The 21,936-nt window shown below is 54.0% G+C and overlaps 1 protein-coding gene and 1 pseudogene across 1 annotated transcript; both read left to right on the top strand.

Annotated features, from left to right (window-relative positions):
- Nucleotides 1-1,516: 1,516 nt before the first annotated feature.
- LOC136634166 (5S ribosomal RNA) lies at nt 1,517-1,634 on the top strand (annotated as a pseudogene).
- Nucleotides 1,635-2,955: 1,321 nt separating this feature from the next.
- Nucleotides 2,956-21,115, top strand: RAI1 (retinoic acid induced 1). Its single transcript, XM_066640684.1, has 4 exons — nt 2,956-8,631; nt 14,876-14,969; nt 15,625-15,674; nt 19,164-21,115. Exons 1-4 carry the CDS (start codon nt 2,977-2,979, stop codon nt 19,176-19,178), a joined length of 5,814 nt encoding a protein of 1,937 aa, XP_066496781.1. The 5' UTR covers nt 2,956-2,976; the 3' UTR covers nt 19,179-21,115.
- The last annotated feature ends 821 nt before the right edge of the window (nt 21,116-21,936 follow it).

Here is a 21,936-nt window from a genome sequence, read left to right as displayed (position 1 = left end):
TGACTCACCCAGGGGCTCAATGGGGGTCTTGGTAGTGGTATTCCAGCACTCAAACCGCCACATCACATTGGCTGTCTCCCTGCCCATCTCATCCCACCCACCCCACCCCCTCCCCGGCATGCTGGCTAACCAAATCTGTACCGTTGTCAACATCCACAATCAAAAACACCTAAAGCAGGTGTTCTCCCCTGTCCCAGGGCAGCCAAGGGCTATGCATCTGGGGCCGGTTTTATCCTGGCTGCTTTATCCTTGCTCTCCTAATAGATGGCTGTCGTAAAGAACAGACAGGTTCCAGATGGCCAGCTGCAGAGCTTGTCGGTGGGGAGATATCAGGGTGGGGGTAGGGAAGAGAGAAGGGAGTTTCTCAAGGAGTAGCCAGGGCAGAATCTGCTTGATCAGATGCAGAAAGAAAAGAAGAGGGAAGGGTCTCATGTGGTTGCAGCTGGATTAGAAAACCCAGAGGAAGGTTAAAGATAAGTTGCTGCTCAAAGATTTTTAAGAACCGAAAGTCTAGAGCAGGGGTGAAAATCCTGATGCCGCTGGCATCTTAAAATTCAGCCTGGCAACTCAACTCCAAGTGCTGGATAGCACATGAGACCTGTTTCCCTCCTTCCATGCATCTGTGCGCATGACATGGGCCACCCTCTTCTGCTCCAGCTCTCCCTACTTACTGGGGATCGTGTTTGTTTTCTGCTCGCTGTCCCTGATAAATCTCTCTACTTCGTTCCTTTGTCTTGCCTTGGTGCGGGGGGGGGGGATTCCCTGTTAGAACAGTGAGTGTTGCTGGACTTGACCTTTTGAGAGGTTCACCCCCCCCCCACCTGTTTCCATACATGTTAAACATCTGTGGTGTGGCTGCATCTTAGCTCCAATGTGGTGGTCTTCAACCTTTTTTGTGCCACAACCCCAATCAATAAATATTTAATTACTGAATTTCTACCCCGCTTTATCTCCCCAAAGGGCATTTAAAGTGGCTATGAGACTGGGGACCCAATACTGATTCCACCCCCCCGTCCTGGAACCTGAAATTTTCACCCATCCACCTCCCAGCCCCTGCTCATCCCATTTCCCCCTACCTCTTGTGTCTTCACAACAACCCTGTGAGGTAAGCAGCCTGAGCAAAGATGTCCTTAGGAGCCGAAGGAGGGGGCAACAAGAAGAGACTGTGCAGGATGATGTCAAGAACTCTGTTTTGACAAGGAAGTGCCGTTATTGTATTGGATCCATGCCCCCTCTTGCACAGGCTTTGAAAGGTTTCCACAACCTCCTCCCAAATAAGTCTTCACAACCCCATTGGGGTCATGGCCCACAGGCCGAAGAACACTGCTCTAATGCACAGGCATGCAAATGCATTTGAGATTCATGAAGATGCCTTTAGGAACTTTTCAAGACACTGAGAGGTCTGGGGGACAGGATATTCACTGACACCCTCCCACTGCCCAAAATGGACCTCTGGGCTTCTCTTTCACACACCGACGGTGCTTGTTTTGATAACAGATTGTAGGGAACTTCTACACTTTTAGTATATCCTAAACTGCACATGCCCGATCTTGTCTGATCTCGGAAGCTAAGCAGGGTCAGGCCTGGTTAGTACTTGGATGGGAGACCGCCTGGGAATACTGGGTGCTGTAGGCTTATACCATAGTCTTTCCATGCCCGATCTCGTCTGATCTCGGAAGCTAAGCAGGGTCAGGCCTGGTTAGTACTTGGATGGGAGACCGCCGGGGAATACCGGGTGCTGTAGGCTTATACCAGGGGTGCTCACACTTTTTTGGCTCGAGAGCTACTTTGAAACTCAGCAAGGCCCGGAGATCTACCAGAATTTTTTTTACAATGTTCGCGCCATCATAACATATAACATTTATGTGTACAATGTATGTTGGTGTACCTTGAGCCCCACTGAGTATAACAGGACTTACTCCTGAGTAGACATGCCTAGGATTAGGCTGTGAGGCTGCAATCCTAGCCACACTTACCTGGGAGTAAGCCCCATTGAGTACAATGGGCCTTACTCCCGGCATTTCCTCCCAGAGGCACCTGAAGGGGGGGTCGGCACTCCGCGATCTACTCATTTTGCCTCGCGATCTACCGGTAGATCGCGATCCACCTATTGAGCACCCCTGGCTTATACCATAGTCTTTCAAGACTGAAGGTTGCCAACCATGAAACCAAAAGAAATTATTTTTTTTTTTAAGTCACAGGGAAAGTGATTGTATGGGAAATAAATGCAGTGGGTGAAGTGGAGCCATCAACCAGGTGGCACCTGAGCTTGGCCACCTCATGGCCCACAGAGGTGGGCCATAATGGAGGGATGCTATGAGGGCCTAAGCATAAGGCCTCCCACAGACGGGCACTAGCACTGCCTTTTGAGGTGCATGACAGATGGGGCTGGGATGAGAACGTGTCCCTGGTTTTCTTGTTGTTACAGCCCATTCTGCCAACTCTGAACTGCGCCACCTGATTTCCTCCTCGTTCTGCTCAGGCGAGGCAGTGCCCGCAACTGGTTTCTGGGGGTCCAGGGGCAGAACCCACCCCTTGTGATGCCCTGGGCGTTCCCACTGTTGCCAGCATTCAGGGCATGTCTACCCTTGACCAGTGCCCAGCCTGGCCAACCCCAGATATGAGGTCCAGACCGGCTGATTCCAACATTTGGAGATGGCAGGAGTGTGTGTGGGGTGGGGTGGGGTGGGGTGGGGGGGAACCTTTGCAAACCGTTAGGAAATGCCCAGTTTATAGCAACGGCCAAAGGCAACGGTGACTTTTCCCATTTTCATGTGCGCACGCACATACGCGTGTGAGAGACCGCACTTAATCCCAGGTGTGCGTTTGTTTTTTTGCAGGCAGGCCGGCCAGCGGAAAATGCAAGGTGCAAAGGTGTGCGGGGGGGGGGGGTGCGCGAGGAGAAGAAGAGAATCCATTTGTCTGAATCCTCTCGTCTCCCTCTCTCTTCTCCTCCGCAGATAACAAGGCCCAGCCATGCAGTCCTTTCGGGAAAGGTGTGGTTTCCATGGCAACCAGCAGAACTACCAGCCGACTCCTTCACAAGATTCATCACGCCTGGAGAATTACAGGCATCAAAGCCAGGCCGGGCCGCACTGCGAACGGCAGAGGCTGGTGGCAAAGGAGTACTACAGTCAGCCGCCACCGCCGCAGCAGCTGCCGTACCAAGGGTACGGCGAGAACAGCGCCGTGGAGAAGTACCACCGGGGAAACAAGCAACTGCGCAGCCAGCAGCTGCAAGGCCGGCCGGCGTCCTTCCCAAATTTCGCCGTCCAAGAGAACAGCCCCTACCCGACCCGGTACTCCGGGGAGGAGAGCCTGCAGGCCTGGGGGTCACAGCAGCCGCAGCCCCCACAGCCCTTGCCGGGCGGGGTGGCTAAGTACGAGGAGAACTTGATGAAAAAGACGGCTGCCCCCTCGGGGTCGAGGCCCTACCACGAGCAGGCCCCTCAGCTGCCCTTCCGAACTCACTCCTTGCACCTGCAGCAGCAGCAGCAGCCCGGCTTGACGTACCCCAAGCTCCAGAGGCAGAAGATCCAGAGCGACGTCTCCTCCCCCATGTCGTTCCCCCAGGGCGCACATTTCGCCCAGCATTCCCAGTCCTTCCCGGCCTCCTCCGCCTATTCGTCGGCGCAGAGCGGGAGCCAAGCCGCCCACGCCTACAAGAGCTGCAGCACTCCCTCCGCGCCGCAGCACGAACGGACGCTAGCGAATGCTGCGAATTTGCCCTCGGGGCAGAGGGTCCAGAGCTTGCATGGCTACCAGCCGAACCGGATCGGCTACGACCAGCAGCAGCAGCAGCAGCAACAGCAACAGCAGCCTATGCAGGGAAGACACCACACCCAAGAATCTCTTCACTACCAAAACCTAGCAAAGTACCAACATTATAACCAGCCGGGCCAGAGCTACTGCCAAGCCGATGGCCCGGTGAGGACCCCGGACCAGTATTACCAAACCTTTAGCCCCAGTTCCGGTCATTCCCCGGCTCGTTCTGTCGGCCGGTCTCCTTCATACAGTTCCACTCCTTCCCCACTGATGCCCAATTTGGAGAACTTCCAATACAGCCAGCAGTCTCTGAGCACAGGGGCATTCCCGGCAAGCCTTGCCGACCACAGCCACTTCATGCCTTTGCTGAATCCCTCGCCGACAGATGGGGCGAGCCCAGACGCCCCACCCGCTGGGAACTGCAAGAACTTGCCAAAGGACAAGATCCCCGAGAACCTCCTGTCGGACTTGAGTCTGCAAAGCCTCACGGCCCTCACCTCCCAAGTCGAGAACATCGCCAACACTGTCCAGCAGCTTCTCCTGTCCAAGTCCACAGGGATGCCCCCAAAGAAAGGGATCAAAAATTCTCCGAGGACCCCAGAGCAACTCAAAGGTCAGCACTGCAGCCCTGAAGGGAACAATTACTCCGCTGAGCAAGCAGGAACCCCCCTCTCCGACCCCCTCAGCACCCCACAGTCAATCCATGCTGAAGCTCAAGATGCTGATTACCTGAGTGGCTCTGAAGAACAACTAGAGAGGGGCTTCCTGTACTGCAATCAGAGCCGTAGCCCCGTCCGCGTCAACAGCAAGCCCAAGGCCAAGCCGGAATCCGTTTCCACCTGCTCCGTCACATCGCCTGACGACATGTCGACCAAATCGGATGATTCCTTCCAAAGCATCCACACCAGCTTGCCCCTGGAAACCTTCACCAAGTTTGTGGCCAACGAGAGGGACTGCCCCCGGCTGCTGCTCAGTGCCCTTTCTCAGGAGGAGCTCACCTCCGAAATCATCGGTTTGCAAGATGCCATCAACGAGAAAGCAGACAAAGGCTGGGCCAACTCCCCTGCCCCAAACAAAGACCCTGACAAATCCCCCTTCCACTTAGAGAATCACAGAACCTGCCTGGACTCTGTGGTCAAAAGCCCTTGGCCCAGCCAGGGAGACTCCAACGCCCTCACTGAACCCCTGAAGTTAGACAAAGCCTTGGGAAGAAATAACGGGAAGGATTTCACGGAGGAAGTTTACAACAGCACCCAGGTGGCGTTTACTACGGCAGAGACCAAGAATTCCTTGAAAACAACCAGCTCTGTAGGATATAACTCCAAACCCAACGTCTCGGTGGCCACCTCCAGCTCCGAGGCCACCAGCTTCAGCTGCTATTCCAATGCCACGGCCAACTCGGTCGGTTCTGAAAATGCCATGGAGAATTTTGACTGGCCCGATGAAAACCTCAGCGACACATGGAAAGAGCTCGGGTCCAGCCTTCAAGCAGCTGACCTCTCCAAGAGCTTGTTCTCCGGCAAGCTGAGCGAGAGCTGTGAGGAGAAGAAAAATGCCTGCTGCCTCAGCCTTTGCGACAGCGAGCAGCCATCCGAGCCGGCCACGGAGCAAACAGAGGGCTTCAGTCAGCCGCAGGCAAGCAAGGAACAGAACCTGGCTTACGACGAGGCCACCAGGACAGAGAGTGAACGGTGGCTCGAAGACACAACCAGGCACTCCTGCTCAGGAGACTTTGGTGAACTCCCAATGATGTCCTCCCCGGACCTTAAGGAGTCTGACTTGGAACCCGAAGACTATTCCTCGCTGTGCGAACTTGCTGGTTCAGTGCAGAAGTCGATGACCTATGACGCATTCACGCCCAAGCCAGCAGAGAACGCCCCGGCACTTTCCCTCCAAGACACACCCGGTTCAGCGGAGGAGACGGCAAACGCTCTTGAGAAAGAGAACACGGCGCCTTCTCATTTATCCGACCAGTCGGTGATCCTCTTGGGCCCGGCGGTCGGCACAGAGACGAAGGTGAAGAGTTGGTTTGAATCTTCTCTGCATCACCTGAGCCCGGAGGAGGAGGCAGCCAGTGGTGAAAACACGGTTGCAGATAAGATGGAGTTCCCGGCAGGCTTGCAGGCAAAGAAACCAGCCCCACCGGAAAAGGTTCCAATAATCTCAGAACCGACTTCCAGGGGCAAAAGCCTTCGTAGTAAGAAGGTCCACTGCAGGCTCTCTGGAGCGGAAGAACCCGTCAAACTCCTGTCCAGTCCCTGTACAGGAAACCAGGCAGCCGGTATGGTGGCCAACACAGGTGCCGGGCCAAACAGCCTGATTGAACTGCCGACTAAGAACGCCCTTGGGCAGACTCCTCGTTTCCCAGCAGAAGGCCTGCGAGCCAGGATGTGCACCCGCTCTTTCACTGCGTTGACTGAACCCAGGGTGCCTGATCCTCTGGAGGGCTCCAAGGCCTCAACCCTGCCAGAGAAACTGGCCAAGAAGCCGGCCTGTGTTCTGAAACAGAGAGTGACTTTCAAAGCCAGAAAGGCCAATGGGAAGCCTTCTCCAAAGCCCAGCGACCCGGCACCAGCGTTGCTGCAAAGTTTGGGGCAGAGCGAAGACGCTGCTGTTCAGAAGGCCAAAGAGGCTGATGGCCGAGAGGTGGACACAAAAGACCAGCAGTCCATGATCCTCCGATCCAGGACTCGGATCCAGGAGGTCTTCTACACCAAGCGGAGGCGGGAGAAAAGCGGCATGGACGGTGAGCTCAAGAACGACAAGGTGCCCAAGAAGCTTCTTCCAAATAACCACCTGCCCATCTTTAAGATCAGCCCCCAGAATAGGCCCGACGGTGAGAGCAAGCTGGCCAAACGAGTGAGGCTTTCTAAAGCCAGGCCTGGAACGGGCAACCAGATGGCAGAACGCCCCCTTCACGCCCTGAAAAGGAAGCCCACCTTCATCCCCTCTGTCATTCCTGCCAAAAAGAGGAACCTGGTTCTGAGGAGCAACAGTGGCGGCGGCAGCCACAGCGGCTCGGTGAAGGACGAGAAGCCAGACGGTTCCCCCGGCCTGTTCAAGAGGTTGCCGTCGGCTAAGAAGGCAAAAGTGAAACCGTCTCCCAAGAATCCCTGTGAAGCGATGCTCAAGTCACCTCAGGCGAAAGAAAACCCCAGCGGCGTCTGCATCAAACTCTCCTCCCGGGCTGCCTTCCAAGGAGCCATGAAGACCAAAGTGCTGCCCCCGAGGAAAGGCCGGGGCCTGAAGCTGGAGGCCATCGTCCAGAAAATCACCTCTCCCAACCTGAAAAAGTTTGCGTGCAAAACCGTCTCCTCCGCCGTCCCCTCCGCCGCTGCCGGTAATCCTCTGAGCCCTTCCCTGCCAGAGAGGGAGCAGGCCTCAAAGAATGAGAGCGCAACCCCAGCGGTGGGGGAAGCGAGGCCATTAAACCAGGCCACGCCACAAAAGGCTCCCGCCGCTCTCGCCACGGAGCAATTATGCAGAGGCCCGAACAACAGATCCTTCAGAGGAAAACTAATGAACAGTAAGAAACTGTCCTCCAACTGTTTCAAGGGTGAGGCCCATTCATCTCCCGAGACGTTGCAGCACGGTGGCGACGGCATGGCTGCGAGCGGCTTCGGCCTGCTGCCCAAGAAGAGGAACAGAAAAGGCTGCAAGACTGCAGCCTTCCCCGCTGCCAAAAATAGCTTGGACAAGTGCCCTCACCTGAGCCCGGCTCTGGCTCTTGCATCCAGAGAGAAGGCGGTGGCAGCAGCAGGGAAAGCAGAAGAGGGACAAAGGGAGGGGAAGAAGCCGAGGGCCGAAGACAAAGGCTTCAGCCACGCCGAGAATGCCGAGGGAAGAGCCTCCCAGGCCCAGGCCCGGGCGCAGAAGCAGCGAGCCGGGCACCCCAGTTACAACGGCTACCCCAAGAGACAAAGGAAGCGCCTGAACCGCCGCAAGGCCAAAAGCGTGCCGTCGAGGTGCCGGAGCCGGGCCAAGAGGCGGCACCAGCAGCAGACGCCGCTGCTGAGCCCTGCCGAGCCCGAAATCCGGCTCAAGTACGTTTCTTGCAAGCGGCTGCGGGCAGACAGCCGGGCCCCGTCCTTCTCCCCGTACGTCCGGGTGGAGAAGCGGGACGCGTTCGTCACCACCTGCACCGTCGTCAACTTCCCGGCGGAAGAGGCCAAGCTCCACAACGAGCAGCATTCCGCGACGGCCCAGGGGGGGCTGTTTGGGGCGGCCTCCTTGCAGCTGCCGGCGATCCTACCTCTGTCGTCCACAATGCACCTTGGCCCGGTGGTCTCCAAGACCCTCAACGCCACCTGCCTGGTCTGCTGCCTGTGCCGAAACCCAGCCAATTACAAGGACCAGGGAGACCTTTGTGGGCCGTATTATCCCGAGGACTGCCTGCCCAAGAAAAAGTCCAGGCTGAAAGAGAGGATCAAAGTGGAGGGGCTGAGTGAGGAGCCGCCCTCGCCCGCTCTGGCAGAGAGACTGCTCAAAGCGACAGATAATAATTGCGCGGCCGGCACACTGGGTGGAAAGGCGCCAAGGTTGGACAGTGGCGCTGACTCGGCAAAACAGAGCTCTCTCCGCTCCAGTTCGAGGGGGATGTTTAGGAAACTACAGAGCTGTTACTGCTGCGATGAGAGGACAGAGGGAGAGGAGGCAGCAGTGATGGCGGCGGCGGCGGCGGCAGTGGCAGCTGAGAAGCCCAGGAGGCATGAATGTGGCAAAGCCGAGTCGCCCCCACCAGAGCCCGTCGCAGAGACGCAGGAGCACTGGGTGCACGAGGCCTGCGCTATATGGACAGCTGGGGTTTACCTGGTGGCAGGCAAGCTCTATGGACTGCAGGAGGCAATAAAGATGGCCGCCGACGTGGTAAGAGCCTCCTCCCTTTGCGGGAGCTTTCTTTGGAGTTGCCCGCGTGCGAGAACCTGCAGGGGCCACCTCTGGCGAATGAAACCCACGTCAGCAATGCCTCCACAAGGCAAAATTTTGCAGGTCAAGGCCTGGATTTTGGGGAGGGAGGTGGGGAGGTTTGCAGGGAGGGGAGTCCGGAGGTCCAAACAAGAGACCAAAGTTCTGTAAGTTGGGAACGAGAGCGGCCATTTTGTGTTTTGCACTTTGGCAGTGGCCAAGCGATGCAGGCCTGCAGTTGTGGTGCAATCCATCTGATCCTAATTCTGCCGCCTGGCCAGTTTTAAACTACCTACCAAGGATGGGTGGGGCGGGGTGAAGGTTATTTTGCTATTCAGGCCCCATCCAGTTGGATTCCACTGTGTCCCTGGAAGCATCAGAAACTCTCCTAAGAAGCTGAGCCCCAAGACACGGCGTACCAAACATCCACGGACGTTGGCTGAACTTGGCCACCAACCACCGTTTTTAGAAGCCAGCAAGGCTTGGATTCCTCTCTTGCAAGAGCATATGTTCTGCTCCTGGTGTGTCCACAACTTGGCGTGTGAGGGAGTCTCGCTGGGGAGGAGCGGTGGCTGCTGTGTGTCTGTTTGCGGCAACATCTCCCCTCCAGCTCATGACAGTGTTGCTGTGCCCCAACACAAGGCACAGCCTGGTGCCATCTTGAAATTGGCTTTTACTGCGTGTCTACGTGGCTGGCCAGGTTGCCAGCCATGCAGGCGAGCTGAAAAAGCCTATTTCAAGATGGTTATTACAGTGTGATCCAGCGTCCACCGAGGGAAAGCCACTTCCGGTTTGAGGCCTCCAGGAGGCCTTCGGAGACCCATGGGGGCCTCTGTGAGCTCAGAAGTCCTCCCAGAGCACTCAGAACAGAAGTGGCTTTCCCTCGGTATCCACAGCACCCGCGGTGAGTAAAATCTGTGGATGCTAGACCCACAGACACCAGGGTCGCACTGTAACACTTTTGGTTGTCAAATTGAAAGTGGCCGTGGATTTGCACATCCGTGTATCCACGGAGGGTACTGGAATGATTCCCCATGGATAAAATGGGCAGGCGGTACTCCAGTGACACAGTATGCTTGAAGCGTTCCCTGCTGGTTGGCAGAATTCAAGTTCTGGGTGCCATTGGCTACTCGGTGGTCATAGCTGTGGACCCTGCCAAAGCAGCCTAATGCCTCTGGAAGCTCAGGTAGTACTCGAAGCTAATTCCCTTTTCCCTGTTGTTTGTCCTGCATGTCTGGCACACTGCTAAACAGCGCTGCTGCCGGTGGTCTCCACCCACTCCTGCCTCTCTGAACGTTGCCGCATCTGACAGCCAAACCACTGAAATCAGCATCTCTGTGGCTGCTAAAAGGAGGAGTCGGATGATATAATCAAACCCAGAATACGATGATGTCATGTCACATCATGTGTTTTAAGGGTAGGGGCCTTAGCCCAGTGCTTTGCATGAAGAGGGTCCCGCGTTCCGTCCCTGGCAGCATGTCCAGGTAGGGCTGGGAAAGACCCTTCTCTGCCTGAGACCCTGGAGAGTGGCTGCCAGCCAATGCTGACATTATTCAGGCAGATGGAGTGATGGGGCAAGCCAGGGTAAGGCACTTCCTGCATCCCCATGTTTTCCTACTAGCTGTTGCTGCAGCTCTCCAGGAAGGCAGGCAGGGCTCCCTTGTTGCACCCAACTCGGCCGCCCATCGATCAGTGTGGCTGAACTGTCTTTCGGCCAAAGAGGGCCCTGCCTTCCATCTGCCTTCTCACCTCTGTCGAGGGCCAGGTTGTCTGTGGGCCACAGATGCCCTCCTACTTCTGTATCTCTCCTCTCTGGTTTCTGGCACCAGCTGTGTCGCTTCCTGGTCCAGCGTGCCCCCAGAAGTGTCTCTGCTTGAGCTGCCGCCCTCATGCCACCTGCCTCTGGCTCACACCCCTCGCCCCAAAGAGTGCTTCCACAAGGCTGAGGATCCACTTGATTCACCAGATATCACGGCTGCTGTTAGAGAGCAAGCCTGGATGGTAGGTGAATTGGAAGGCCAGTGAGTGGGATCTGAAAAGCCTAATCATCTTCATAAGGAGCCCTGCCGGCAGGAATTTAGGGGCATCCTTCGTCTCATTTGGGCAAGGGGGGCAGGCAATGAAACACACTTTGCATGGAGTTTAAATGCAGCTGTGGGGCAGAGTGCAAGATGAGGACCATGTGTTCCTTCGGAGCCAGGTATGCTGGGACTGCTCTCATGGAGCGCTTTCCCGCAGAGCTCCTGCTTCATCGCGGTTCTCTCCCTAGACACAGGCAAAGGGTTCTGACTCCCTGCTCTGTCTCCTTACAGACGGTGGCTGAGCCCTTCCTTCTGCAGGCACCTCTTGGCTCAAGACGCAGGCAAGAGGTGGAAATGCCTGATGAAGATGGGGATCTACCAGAGCCCCTGTTCTGTCCACAGGAGGGGAGGAAGCATCAAAGGCCCTCTCCTGATACTTTGCCTGGCTGATTTAAACATAGCATTATGTTTTCACAGGGCAGCATTCCATATGTGCCTGCCCGCATTTAAAGACAATTGTGTGAGTGGCCCATGTAGCATTTGAATGATGGCTGGTGTGCCAGCATGCGTCAAAGCTCTGATCAGGCACAAGTGAGATGCTTACACAAGTAGAAGTCTTTACCAAGGGTCTCCCTTGTTATAAATCTAGTTCTGGAGAATGCAGTGAATGGAAGGGAATAATAAGGGATTCTTGAGTTACAAAACTTTGCAAAGGACCTTCCTAAAAATCCATGTTTGGCAGGGGTGAAAATCAGGCAGGAGGATATCTGAGAGAAATGGAAATGGTGCAAAAGAGAGCGACTAAGTTGATTACGGGGCTGGGGCACCTTCCTTATGAGGAAAGGCTACGGCGTTTGGGCCTCTTCAGCCTAGAAAAGAGACGCCTGAGGGGGACATGATTGAGACATACAAAATTATGCAGGGGATGGACAGAGTGGATAGGGAGATGCTCTTTACACTCTCACACAATACCAGAACCAGGGGACATCCACTAAAATTGAGTGTTGGGCGGGTTAGGACAGACAAAAGAAAAAATTTCTTTACTCAGCGTGTGGAACTCCTTGCCACAGGATGTGGTGATGGCGTCTAGCCTAGATGCCTTTAAAAGGGGATTGGACACATTTCTGGAGGAAAAATCCATTATGGGGTACAAGCCATGATGTGTATGCGCAACCTCCTGATTTTAGAAATGGGCTATGTCAGAATGCCAGATGCAAGGGAGGGCACCAGGATGAGGTCTCTTGTTACCTGGTGTGCTCCCTGGGGCATTTGGTGGGCCGCTGTGAGATCCAGGAAGCTGGACTAGATGGGCCTATGGCCTGATCCAGTGGGGCTGTTCATATGTTCTTAACTACAATTCCCAGGAGGCCTTGCAGGTCTCTTGTTATCTGGTGTGCTCCCTGGGGCATTTGGTGGGCCGCTGTGAGATACAGGAAGCTGGACTAGATGGGCCTATGGCCTGATCCAGTGGGGCTGTTCTTATGTTCTTATGAGAGCTGGTGCCATAACCAGGATGACCAGATACAATGGAGGACAAAGTGCCCATACCTTTAACCAGGGACTTTGGCAGGTGTAGCTTTTTAAACCCTTCCATGTTGAGCTGCACAGGCCAAAATGTTCTCTTTTAAACCGTGGTTAAAGGTATAGGCATTGTATCCGGTCACCAAAAAGACCCTGTGCCCTCATACCAACTCCCTGAGTTTCAGGAGACAGGGGAACACAAAGCCCGGCCTCTGATGTTGATCTGAGCCTGTGGCTGGTGCATATCAGAAGAAGCCTTTCCTTGGGTAGAGAACCAGGCCCCGTTGGGTAGAGAACAGCTGAACTGGTTCTGTGAATGGCGCTGATGAAAATGACCGTCTTTTTGTGAGAGGTGGCTGGGAGGAGACGAGCCCATCCTCCATTCATTGATTAAAACCCTTGTGGTGCTGCAAGAAAGACGAATGGATGAGCTGATATTTGTTGCGGATGAAATGAACTTTGGCAAGTGCCAAGTCACAGTCAGAAAGAAGGGGGGGGGCCAGTGGCCACCAGCACTGCTGACCAGCCCTTGCTGTTGATTTCTGTACAGTTTTACCAATCCTTGTTTAGCTTAATATGTTGCCAAAAGCATAGCTACCAAAGGGGGGGGGCAATAAGGTAACATTGCTACCTTTGGTAGCCTTGAAAGAGAATGAGACCATGATGGAGGGGCCCCTTATTGGCTATTAAACACCATGACTGCAGAACCTCTCTGAGCAGAGGCATTTTAGATTTAGATAACTTCAGGGAGGAGTGAATATGGCCTCCTTGCCCCACTTTCCAGTGGCAGTGACTTGATAGACTTCCAGCCTCTTCTAGTGGGACTCTCCTTCTTGTCCTTCACGAAACAGTCACCTTCACTGCTGGGCTGAGGTCCCGAACCTGCACTGACTTAGTTGGCCCCCAATTTGCGACTAAGGCTGCAATCCTACAGACACTTGCCCACTGAACGTTATAGGACTTACTTCTAAGTAGACATGCATAGGACTGTGCCATAAGAACATAAGAACAGCCCCACTGGATCAGACCATAGGCCCATCTAGTCCAGCTTCCTGTATCTCACAGCGGCCCACCAAATGCCCCAGGGAGCACACCCGATAACAAGAGACCTGCAAGGCTTCCTGGGAATTGTAGTTAAGAACATAAGAACAGCCCCACTGGGTCAGGCCATAGGCCCTTCCAGTCCAGCTTCCTGTATCTCACAGCGGCCCACCAAATGCCCCAGGGAGCACACCAGATAACAAGAGACCTGCAAGGCTTCCTGGGAATTGTAGTTAAGAACATAAGAACAGCCCCACTGGATCAGGCCATAGGCCCATCTAGTCCAGCTTCCTGTATCTCACAGCGGCCCACCAAATGCCCCAGGGAGCACACCAGATAACAAGAGACCTGCAAGGCTTCCTGGGAATTGTAGTTAAGAACATAAGAACAGCCCCACTGGATCAGGCCATAGGCCCATCTAGTCCAGCTTCCTGTATCTCACAGCGGCCCACCAAATGCCCCAGGGAGCACACAAGACAGCAAGAGACCTGCATCCTGGTGCCCTCCCTTGCATCTGGCATTCTGACATAGCCCATTTCTAAAATCAGGAGGTTGCGCATACACATCATGGCTTGTACCCCTTATGTGCCCTTAATTATATTTTATCTTTCAGGTGCTACATCACGCGGTCACTTCAGAGTAGTTGCACGCCTGACTCTAAAACCCAGGGGTTAATGGGGGGGGTCTCTCTCTTGCACGGTGGTCATCAACCACCGGTCATCCTTGCCGGCCTTATCTGAAGTAATCCTAGCTGGCTTCTAGCAGCTGTATGTGTTGATTGGGCTGTGCTGGAAACATAAATTTGCCTAGCAGGTGAAAGAGCATTGTTTTCAAACATTGTGGAAGTCAGTGGCAGCCCACGTGTGACTGTTAACACTTGTCTCTGAGCTTGCATAGAATTCCTTGATGTACCATCGCTCTGAAGCCTCACTGCTGGGCAGTGCTGAAATAAACACCCAGCCGGTGATGGAGCAGTGGAATAAAATGCCCCTGAAGTGCGGTGTGGAGAATATAAATGACCTCTGGCAAAACACAAATTGACCATCTCCAGGGACGGCCCATACATGAGGCCAGCTGAGATGGTCACCTCAGGCAGCCGTTGATGGGATACCCCCTTCCATCTTCCCATTGGTCTCTACCACTTCTCTTTCTGCTCCCTAGAATGAAAGGAAAAGAGGGGGATGTAGTAGAAGAGAAAGTGTGAAGGAGAGTGGTGGATAGCCTGATGCGCCTCTCCTCCACACTTCCTGTTCTACAGGAAGTCTGACACTTCCTCCATTCCTTTTCAACTCCAGGGAGCTGGAGGAGGAACAGGGCTTGGTGTGCTGCCATGTAAAGGAGGGGCAGCATTTGGTGTGTCGCCACAAGGGCTTGAAGATCTTCCACTAACCTGAGCCATCCTTGCTGTAACACAAAAGTGCACCCTGAACAACTCACTTTCCCCAGGTGTATATCCTGCAAAAACTTGACAGGTGCTGAAGCTGCTTCCACCCAGTTACAGAGACGGGTGTGCTCACAATAGTCTTTCTTCCACAAGTTAGCCCTTGCAAAAACTGACACCCAGTCACTGAACCTCATGGGGGACTAATCTTTTCCTTTCTTCCCTCCCCCCATTACTGTAGAGATGTTCAGGTTGTCAGCAAGTAGGAGCGACTGTCAGCTGTTGCCATAAGGGGTGCGCCCAAACTTTCCACTACACATGTGCCATTGATACAGGTAAGTCCTGTGGCGCCAAAGGTGCTTTTGCAAAGGTATGGGTCGCTGTGTGTGGTGGGGACAGCACAGTTTGCTTCCTGCCCTCTCTGAAATTCACTCTTCCCGAGAGAATTCTTCACTTAGGAATAAGTATCTGGCCCTAAAAACTGTTCTTGCTGTTTGTATTCTGGCTTTGGAGGTGAGTGGGAGACTATTATGGGCACAAACTACAGGTCCCATTGTACAGTCCCAAGCTAAAAGTCCCTTTTCCGGTTGGAGTCTGGTGCCAGGACTCACCTTAGGCTCTTCCACATGCTAGGCCTCTGCCCCACCACTAAATTGCAGCCTGTCCCCAAACACACAGCCAACAAAGACAAAATTTGAACCCACACCTCTACAGCATCATAGAGCAGAGCCTCATGGTCCAGTTTTAGTCCCCATCTGTGTGGCTTGAAGTTGTGAGGCTTAAGAGCTGCATCTTGTGCTGAGGGGAGGGAAGTAACCACTTCAAAGGAGACCCTCAGGGCTCCTGTGCCTTTAAGAGTTGTGCAGCAAGTTGCATTTCAGCAGAGGAAGGGGGGAAAGAATCCTAGATTTGCCCATAAGAGAAGAACACAACCAGTCAACAACAAATAGGACAGCCTGAATTCACGGAGCTCCTGTGCTTTGCTTGCAGGTTGTTTGTTAACCGAAGAGACCTTCTCACTGAACTGTCCCAAACATAAGGTAGGTCAGACCCCATTTTCTTTGGGATGATCTGTAGAGGAAAGTCTCTGTCCTCAAGGCACCTGCCCCTCTCTGCCCCCCAATTTTAGAGTAGTTCTTAGGAGCTACTGTCACCTTCCGAGTCAGGTCCCTGGACCGTCTCAGCCCAGACTCCCCAAAGCAAAGTTGTTTTCTCGGCTCTCAGCATTTATACCCAAGGGCGCCCAAGCTTTGAACCTGGGTCCTTTGCACCCAAAGCTCATGCTTGGTCACTGGATGCAGGGAGCAGGCAGTAATTCTGCAGTCACAGCTAAAGCACAGACAGTACCACTGGCTGCACAGAACCTCCGGTGCCTTTTATGATGTTAAGAAGCAAGATTTTAGCCCTTGATTGCACAGGTAGACTTGAAAGCAGGTAGACACTTTACCTCTTGACAAAAGGAAAGGGGCCTGAGCAGAATTTCCTGGGCTTTAGCAGCCAGTGCGTGACTCTAGGGCCTCTGCAGAGCTAAAACAGGAGGCAGACACAGGGTCATCAATTATGCAGGGTGCGGAACTCCGCGCTACTTTGCACAGGACCAACAGGGCATCTTTTCCAGTGGCTGTTGCTGGCATCTCTTCTGTATTTTTTTTTTTTTAAAGATTGCAAGCCCTTTGTGGACCATTTTATTTGTTTCACTATGAATACCACTTTGTGAACGACAGTGGGTCGTCCTTATCTACGGGTTTGGCACCTGCAGACTTCGGTGCCGTGGCTGGGGAGCTTCACAGGACCTCCCAGATGCGACTAGAAGTGTCTTCCGGTCTCATCCGGGAGGTCCTGTGAAGCCCACCTCATGGATTCAGTTGCCCATGGAAACCGGTAACCATGGGAGCTCTGAGAAGGGATCCCCGTGGATACCAAAGACGCACTGTATTCTTGTTGAAAAGCGGTATTTAAATATTCTTAATAATAATAATTTGGGATTCACTGGCAGAGACCCACCCTTAATGGTGGTTTTCAAGCAGAGGCTAGAAGGCTCCCTGCCAAGGGATGCTGTAGGAGTTGCCGGCACTGAGCAGGGGGTTGGACTAGATGACCTCCAAGGTTACTTCCAACTCTTAACATTCTGTGAATTCTGATTTGCACACAACCCTTGGTCTGTGTGTGTGTGTGTGTGTGTGTGTGTGTGTGTGTGTGTGTGTGTGTACACACTCCCCTGCTGTCAGCAAATTAATGATAACCCATTAACGGACAGGAGGGACTGTGCAGCTGTCTCCTCTATCCAGGCAATTAGGAATGCCACCTGGTCAAACTCTGGCTGGCCTGACCACGATTCTTTCCTCCTGGCCAGCTGCCAGAAAAGAAAACTGTAAAACGAAGGGGGAAAAATGTTGTGCGTGCATCACCATTTTTATTTTGTTCCCTCCTTTCCGTCAGAAATGTCTTATCTTTAAGGAAAAGGCAGTCAGAGGGAGCACCCTGTCTGCGTACAATCGCTCTGCCCTGGCAGAGATTATTCTAAAAGCTGTCAGATTGGAAAAGGTGCTCTGTGCCTGCTCTGCCCTCAGGTCCTTCTTGCTCAGAGCAGAGGCACTCTGCACATGTTCCAAAGGACACATTGCCTTGAGGCACTAGGAGTTTTGCAAGTGAGAGGCGACAAGGAGCGCTCCATCCCCTCGGGGAGTGGGGGTCCGCTGCCTGAGGCCAAGAGAGGAGGCTTCCATTGTGTCTGGACAGGCCCAAGTCACTGCCAACTCCCTGAGCACAGCGCTTCTGGCTCTGGCGCATGTTTGTACGCCTGGTTCCAGCAGCGTCCCATTGAGATGACCTCCTCCCTCCAGGAGCTCCTCACAGCACAGACCGCTTCCCAGTGAGGTTCTCCAGCTTCCTGTTTCTGGAGAGAGCCTCCTGAACGTAGCCCCTGTCCAAGCGGGGAGGGAGCTGAGGTCATGGGAAGGTGGAGGCCGTCCCTTCACCGCTGCTGCCACGTCGGTCCCTCCTCCCACCTCCTGAGGAAACTGGAGACAGTCTTCAGAGCAGAGGCCTTTGTCTTGCCTCTGCAACCGCTGACCAGGCCTCTGTTGATTTAATCACCGCAGGGAGCGTTTCCTGCCTTCCCTCTCCCCACCACTCCAAGGTTGCACCTGGTTATCGGCAATGCAAAGCAGGCGTGGTTCAGGGGAAAGAGACCCAGATGGGGACTGAGCAACAGACTGATAGACATTCCTAAACCACAGACAGGAATAACGTGGTCGGGGGCAGAGGATCGTCCTTCTGTCAGCCCAGGCAGGAAGTATCAGCCAAAGAACAGCTTGTGGGGTCTTCCCTGGGCCCTGCAGGCACACACCCCACCCTTTCCCCTCAGTGGCGCTAACAACTGCAACATCCCTATTTACTGATGACATGCAAAGGCTGTTGCTTTTCAACACCACAAGCATTCAATAAGGGGCAAATGGGATATTTCCACCCCCACAGCCTGGCCCTCCTGTTCCAGGCCAGTTCTTTAATCACCTGAACTGTCCAGTTTATCAGCACATGCAGCACCATGTGCTGAAGGAAACTGGCCTAAATTTGCTGCCCACGCAAGGGTCAGGGCAAGGCTGTGCACACACGATGAGCGCACCTGCCTAGCAAGCACACAGGGCTGGTCTGGACCAAAAAAAAAGTGTCATCCAAACCAGCGCAAAGAACACAACAAAAGAAATGAGCAGAGGGTGCCCTGCCCCAAGGGACTTACAATTTTTCAAATGACACCAGAAATCAGCCACTGGATAAGATACCACTGGGGTGAAGAGTCTCCCCTACTAAAGAGAAGAGAAGCAGTTCTTATTTCCTGCAGAACAAATCAACAGGGGAATGACCAGCCCAGAGTAGCCTTGCTGGGGGGCTGCTCTTCTCCCCCCTCCCCAAGGAGGGGTTTATATCTGGGTTGGGGGGGTGGAGCCTGTGCGTTTCTCAAGCCCATAATAAGGCCTAGAGATCAGCGCTTTTCAACTGGCGGTACTTGCTAGTCTGGCAGGTGACACAACCCTGCTGGGAGCAGAGACAACCGGAGGCAGAAACACTCCCCCCATGGGCAAGACGGGGCCATGTGGCCCTTCCAAAGAGGCCTGATTTGCAGGAGGGAGAGAGGAAAGTCCCAACCACATGACCTGTGCCTTCAACCGCGCAGTGCTGCCGTTTCCGGGGGGGGGGGGTGCTGGGAAAAGTGGCACCCACAATAGGTGGCACTCGGAGAAGACAAGGTCAAGAGCCCTGCTAGGTGTGAATAGTCTGGCCTAATACTCCAGCATTCCTTCTGGCTGTGTCATACTCTAAATACGAATTTTACCACTGCCCTGCAATGGGGGGCCAGGATTTTTGCCCTGCATTATACACTGTGGAGGGGGGTAGGAAGCACACTCTGGTCATGACACAGCTCCTGTGACTTATGCATGCCCCTGGGCATCTTCTGGAGGGGTGGGGGGTGGGCACTTCTTTAACCCTTTTGGCTCCAGTCCTGACCTGCCCTCTTCTCCTTTTTGCAGAAACAGCCCTTGTAATCCCATGGTGGAGAAGAGAATCCTCCGCACAGTCCAGGGTGGGGAGGTGGCTGCACGCCAGGCGGAGTCCGTGTGGGAGAGGCCACAGGAGTGTCGCACAGCCTACTCCATGCCCTCTTTTGCAATAGTACTTCTGTGGAAGGCACATGAAAGAAGACGACCCTCCTTGGTCCGGTTTCTGCTGAACGTCCACCCATCTGGGCGCCCCCGACGGGGGCAGCCCTCCAGCAGCAGTGGTGGTCGCTCTTCCGTCCCTCCTCTTCTCACCAGCTCCCAAGACCCATCTCTGGCCACCACCGTCTCCTGAGGAACATGTCCAAGAGCCATTCCCAGCAGGCGCAAACTACCAAACTCCAGTTCCTGGGTTTTTTTTCACCTTGCTCCATCAACCCTTCTCTGAACGCTTCCCAGAGCCCCGTTCCGGAGAGAAGAGAAACTCCAGTCCCAGGTTTTTATCCCCTCTGCACCCCAACCTCCCCACCTTTGGAGCTGTAACCAATACTGATAAGCTAACGTCTTTCACCTGGGACACGGCTACTGACAAAACCTGGCCAGAGTTTGTCTTTCAGTGCTTCTTGCGGTGGGTGAGCCTCGAGAATTGGCCTTTCTCCTTTGCTTTGGGACTTGCATCCTTCCGCCAGGTTTGGACAGCAGGCACACATTGTGCTGGTGGCCCCAGGCCGACGCCAACATTTTTGAACTCTTTTGCACCGACGGAAGGGGGGGGCAGCGTGCAACTCTGTCTCTCGAAACACCGGACTACGAGAGGCTCCGGCCCTCCGTTTCCTGATCTGATCTATTTTCTCCTCCAGCAAACCTCATGGTGTGTGTGCCTGTGTGTATGTGTGTTCCTGTGTATATATATTGTATATATATATGTGACGATCAGCGTGTAAAAAGAAGCGCCCCCGACTTTTTTTGGGTTTGTTTTTTGTTTTCGAAACAACGCTTCATTGCTTTGGTTCGTTTGCTTGTTCGTTTTGCTTTTGTTCCACCCCACCCACATTTGCTGTCTTCCCCTCCTGACTTTGACCCGTCCTTCTCACTCTCATGCTCAGACAGGGAAGCTGACAGCCCATCAGACTACAGCGAGGAGGTGGGCCGCAGAAGCCAGAGTGGAGAGTCTGTCTGGATTCCCAGGTTTGTGAATTTCAGGGTTCTTGCCCTCCCAAGGCAGAAGGGGAAAAGAATGATGGGTTCGGAGGAGGTTATTCCACTTGTGCCCCTGGCTCAGCCCCTCTTTGTAACCTTTCAGCTGGCCCACGGAGTGTGACCCCCATGCTCTTGGAACCCCTCTCTGCACTGCTGCCAACTGACACTTCTCCCAGCCTGCTGGCACACCACCGCCAGGCTTGGGAACGTGGAGCCAACCCTACTTGCATTGGGTGGCCACCGGAAAAAAAAGGTTGCTGGTGTTCCTGCAAACCAGTTGTTTCCTGGTGCCACCACAAGCCCCCTAAATCTGGGTTCTGGCCAATCAGAAGCTGGCCAGGCCTCTTAGTGCAGGCAAGCTGGCCCTGACTCCACTTGGCACCCTGCCATTTTAGCAGCAGCAACAGCGTTCCTGCTCTCTGAACTCTACAGGGATCTTCCAACACCCCTAATAAAGCCCACCCTCAAGAGTGTGCTGTCCTCAGTAAGTCCATCTTGCATGGGTGCCTCCTTCCCTGTCAGGCCCCTGGAGTTGGGCCTTTTTTCATTAAGTTTCCAGTTTGGCACAACCCTCTGCTGGCGCCACCTGGCCCACCAGCCCTCCCACACTAGCTACTCCGTGAAGGACCAGTTACTCCCTCCAGTGGGGATACTGGGCAGCACAGAAAGGCACCCTGCGAAGCTGTTTCTGCTGCCTGTTTTGCCTGGTGCTTCTTATCAGTGGAGGTGGAGCAACCATCCAGGAATGCCCCGGTGAAGACCCAGCCAGATATAATGATTGAATTTAGCCCAACGAGGGTGGGGGGGGGGGGGGAGGATAGTCTTGGAAAGAGTTCTTGGCTGAGAAGCAGATAGGTGACCCCTTGCATCCACCCCCTGACTCTTCGCAAGGGTAAGGCCAGTCTGAGGCCCCTCTTAAGTGCCCTGCGGACGTGCACAGCTCCCTTTTTGCTGTGACCCATAGCAAAATTGTCGCTGCCCCTAGCTAGAGGCAGTCATTTCTGGAAATGGCCATAGGGCATTTCCCCCATTCTTGGTTAATCGCTTCAACGTCAAGACCAGAACTGTGGTCTAAAAGGTGGGGGGGGGGGCTAAAAATTGCATTGATTTGGGATTCTGCACACCTTACTCCCGCAGGGATTGTTCTAACCCTACAATTTTTTCTGAGTCTGCTCTTGGACATTGTGGTCAGTGCCATAAGGGGCCGAGCACGTCAGAGCCCAAAGCTAAATCCCACGTGGTCATAAAGCATCGTGGAGTCACCCAGACAAAAGAGAGAGTTCTTAAATCATCACCAAATTAATTTTCGGGCGCTGTCATGGAATATAGTTAGTTCAATGCATTGACCACAGTGGCTGATCTTAAGACATACTCCCCTCCCCCCCCCACAGCCCTATATTTTAATAGACTATGGAGATGATGATCGGTTGCAGAATAAGTTCTGAGAAGCTTAAGCTGTATAGTATGTATATACGCTTTAAGACGACCGTTTTGGTTTAGCGCCACCCGGAGCAGACGCACCCGAGCCCAGCCCTTCCTCCTGTGCTGTTCTGACGGGGGCCAAGCTTCCTCTTTTCTGGTTTGGTCAGATCCTGTTGCGCACCCT

The sequence above is a fragment of the Tiliqua scincoides genome, chromosome 13 (genome assembly GCF_035046505.1).
Source record: "Tiliqua scincoides isolate rTilSci1 chromosome 13, rTilSci1.hap2, whole genome shotgun sequence".
Classification (NCBI taxonomy): Eukaryota; Metazoa; Chordata; class Lepidosauria; order Squamata; family Scincidae; genus Tiliqua; species Tiliqua scincoides.
Note: the sequence above shows the minus strand (reverse complement) of the source record. Positions and strands in the feature narration are given on the sequence as shown.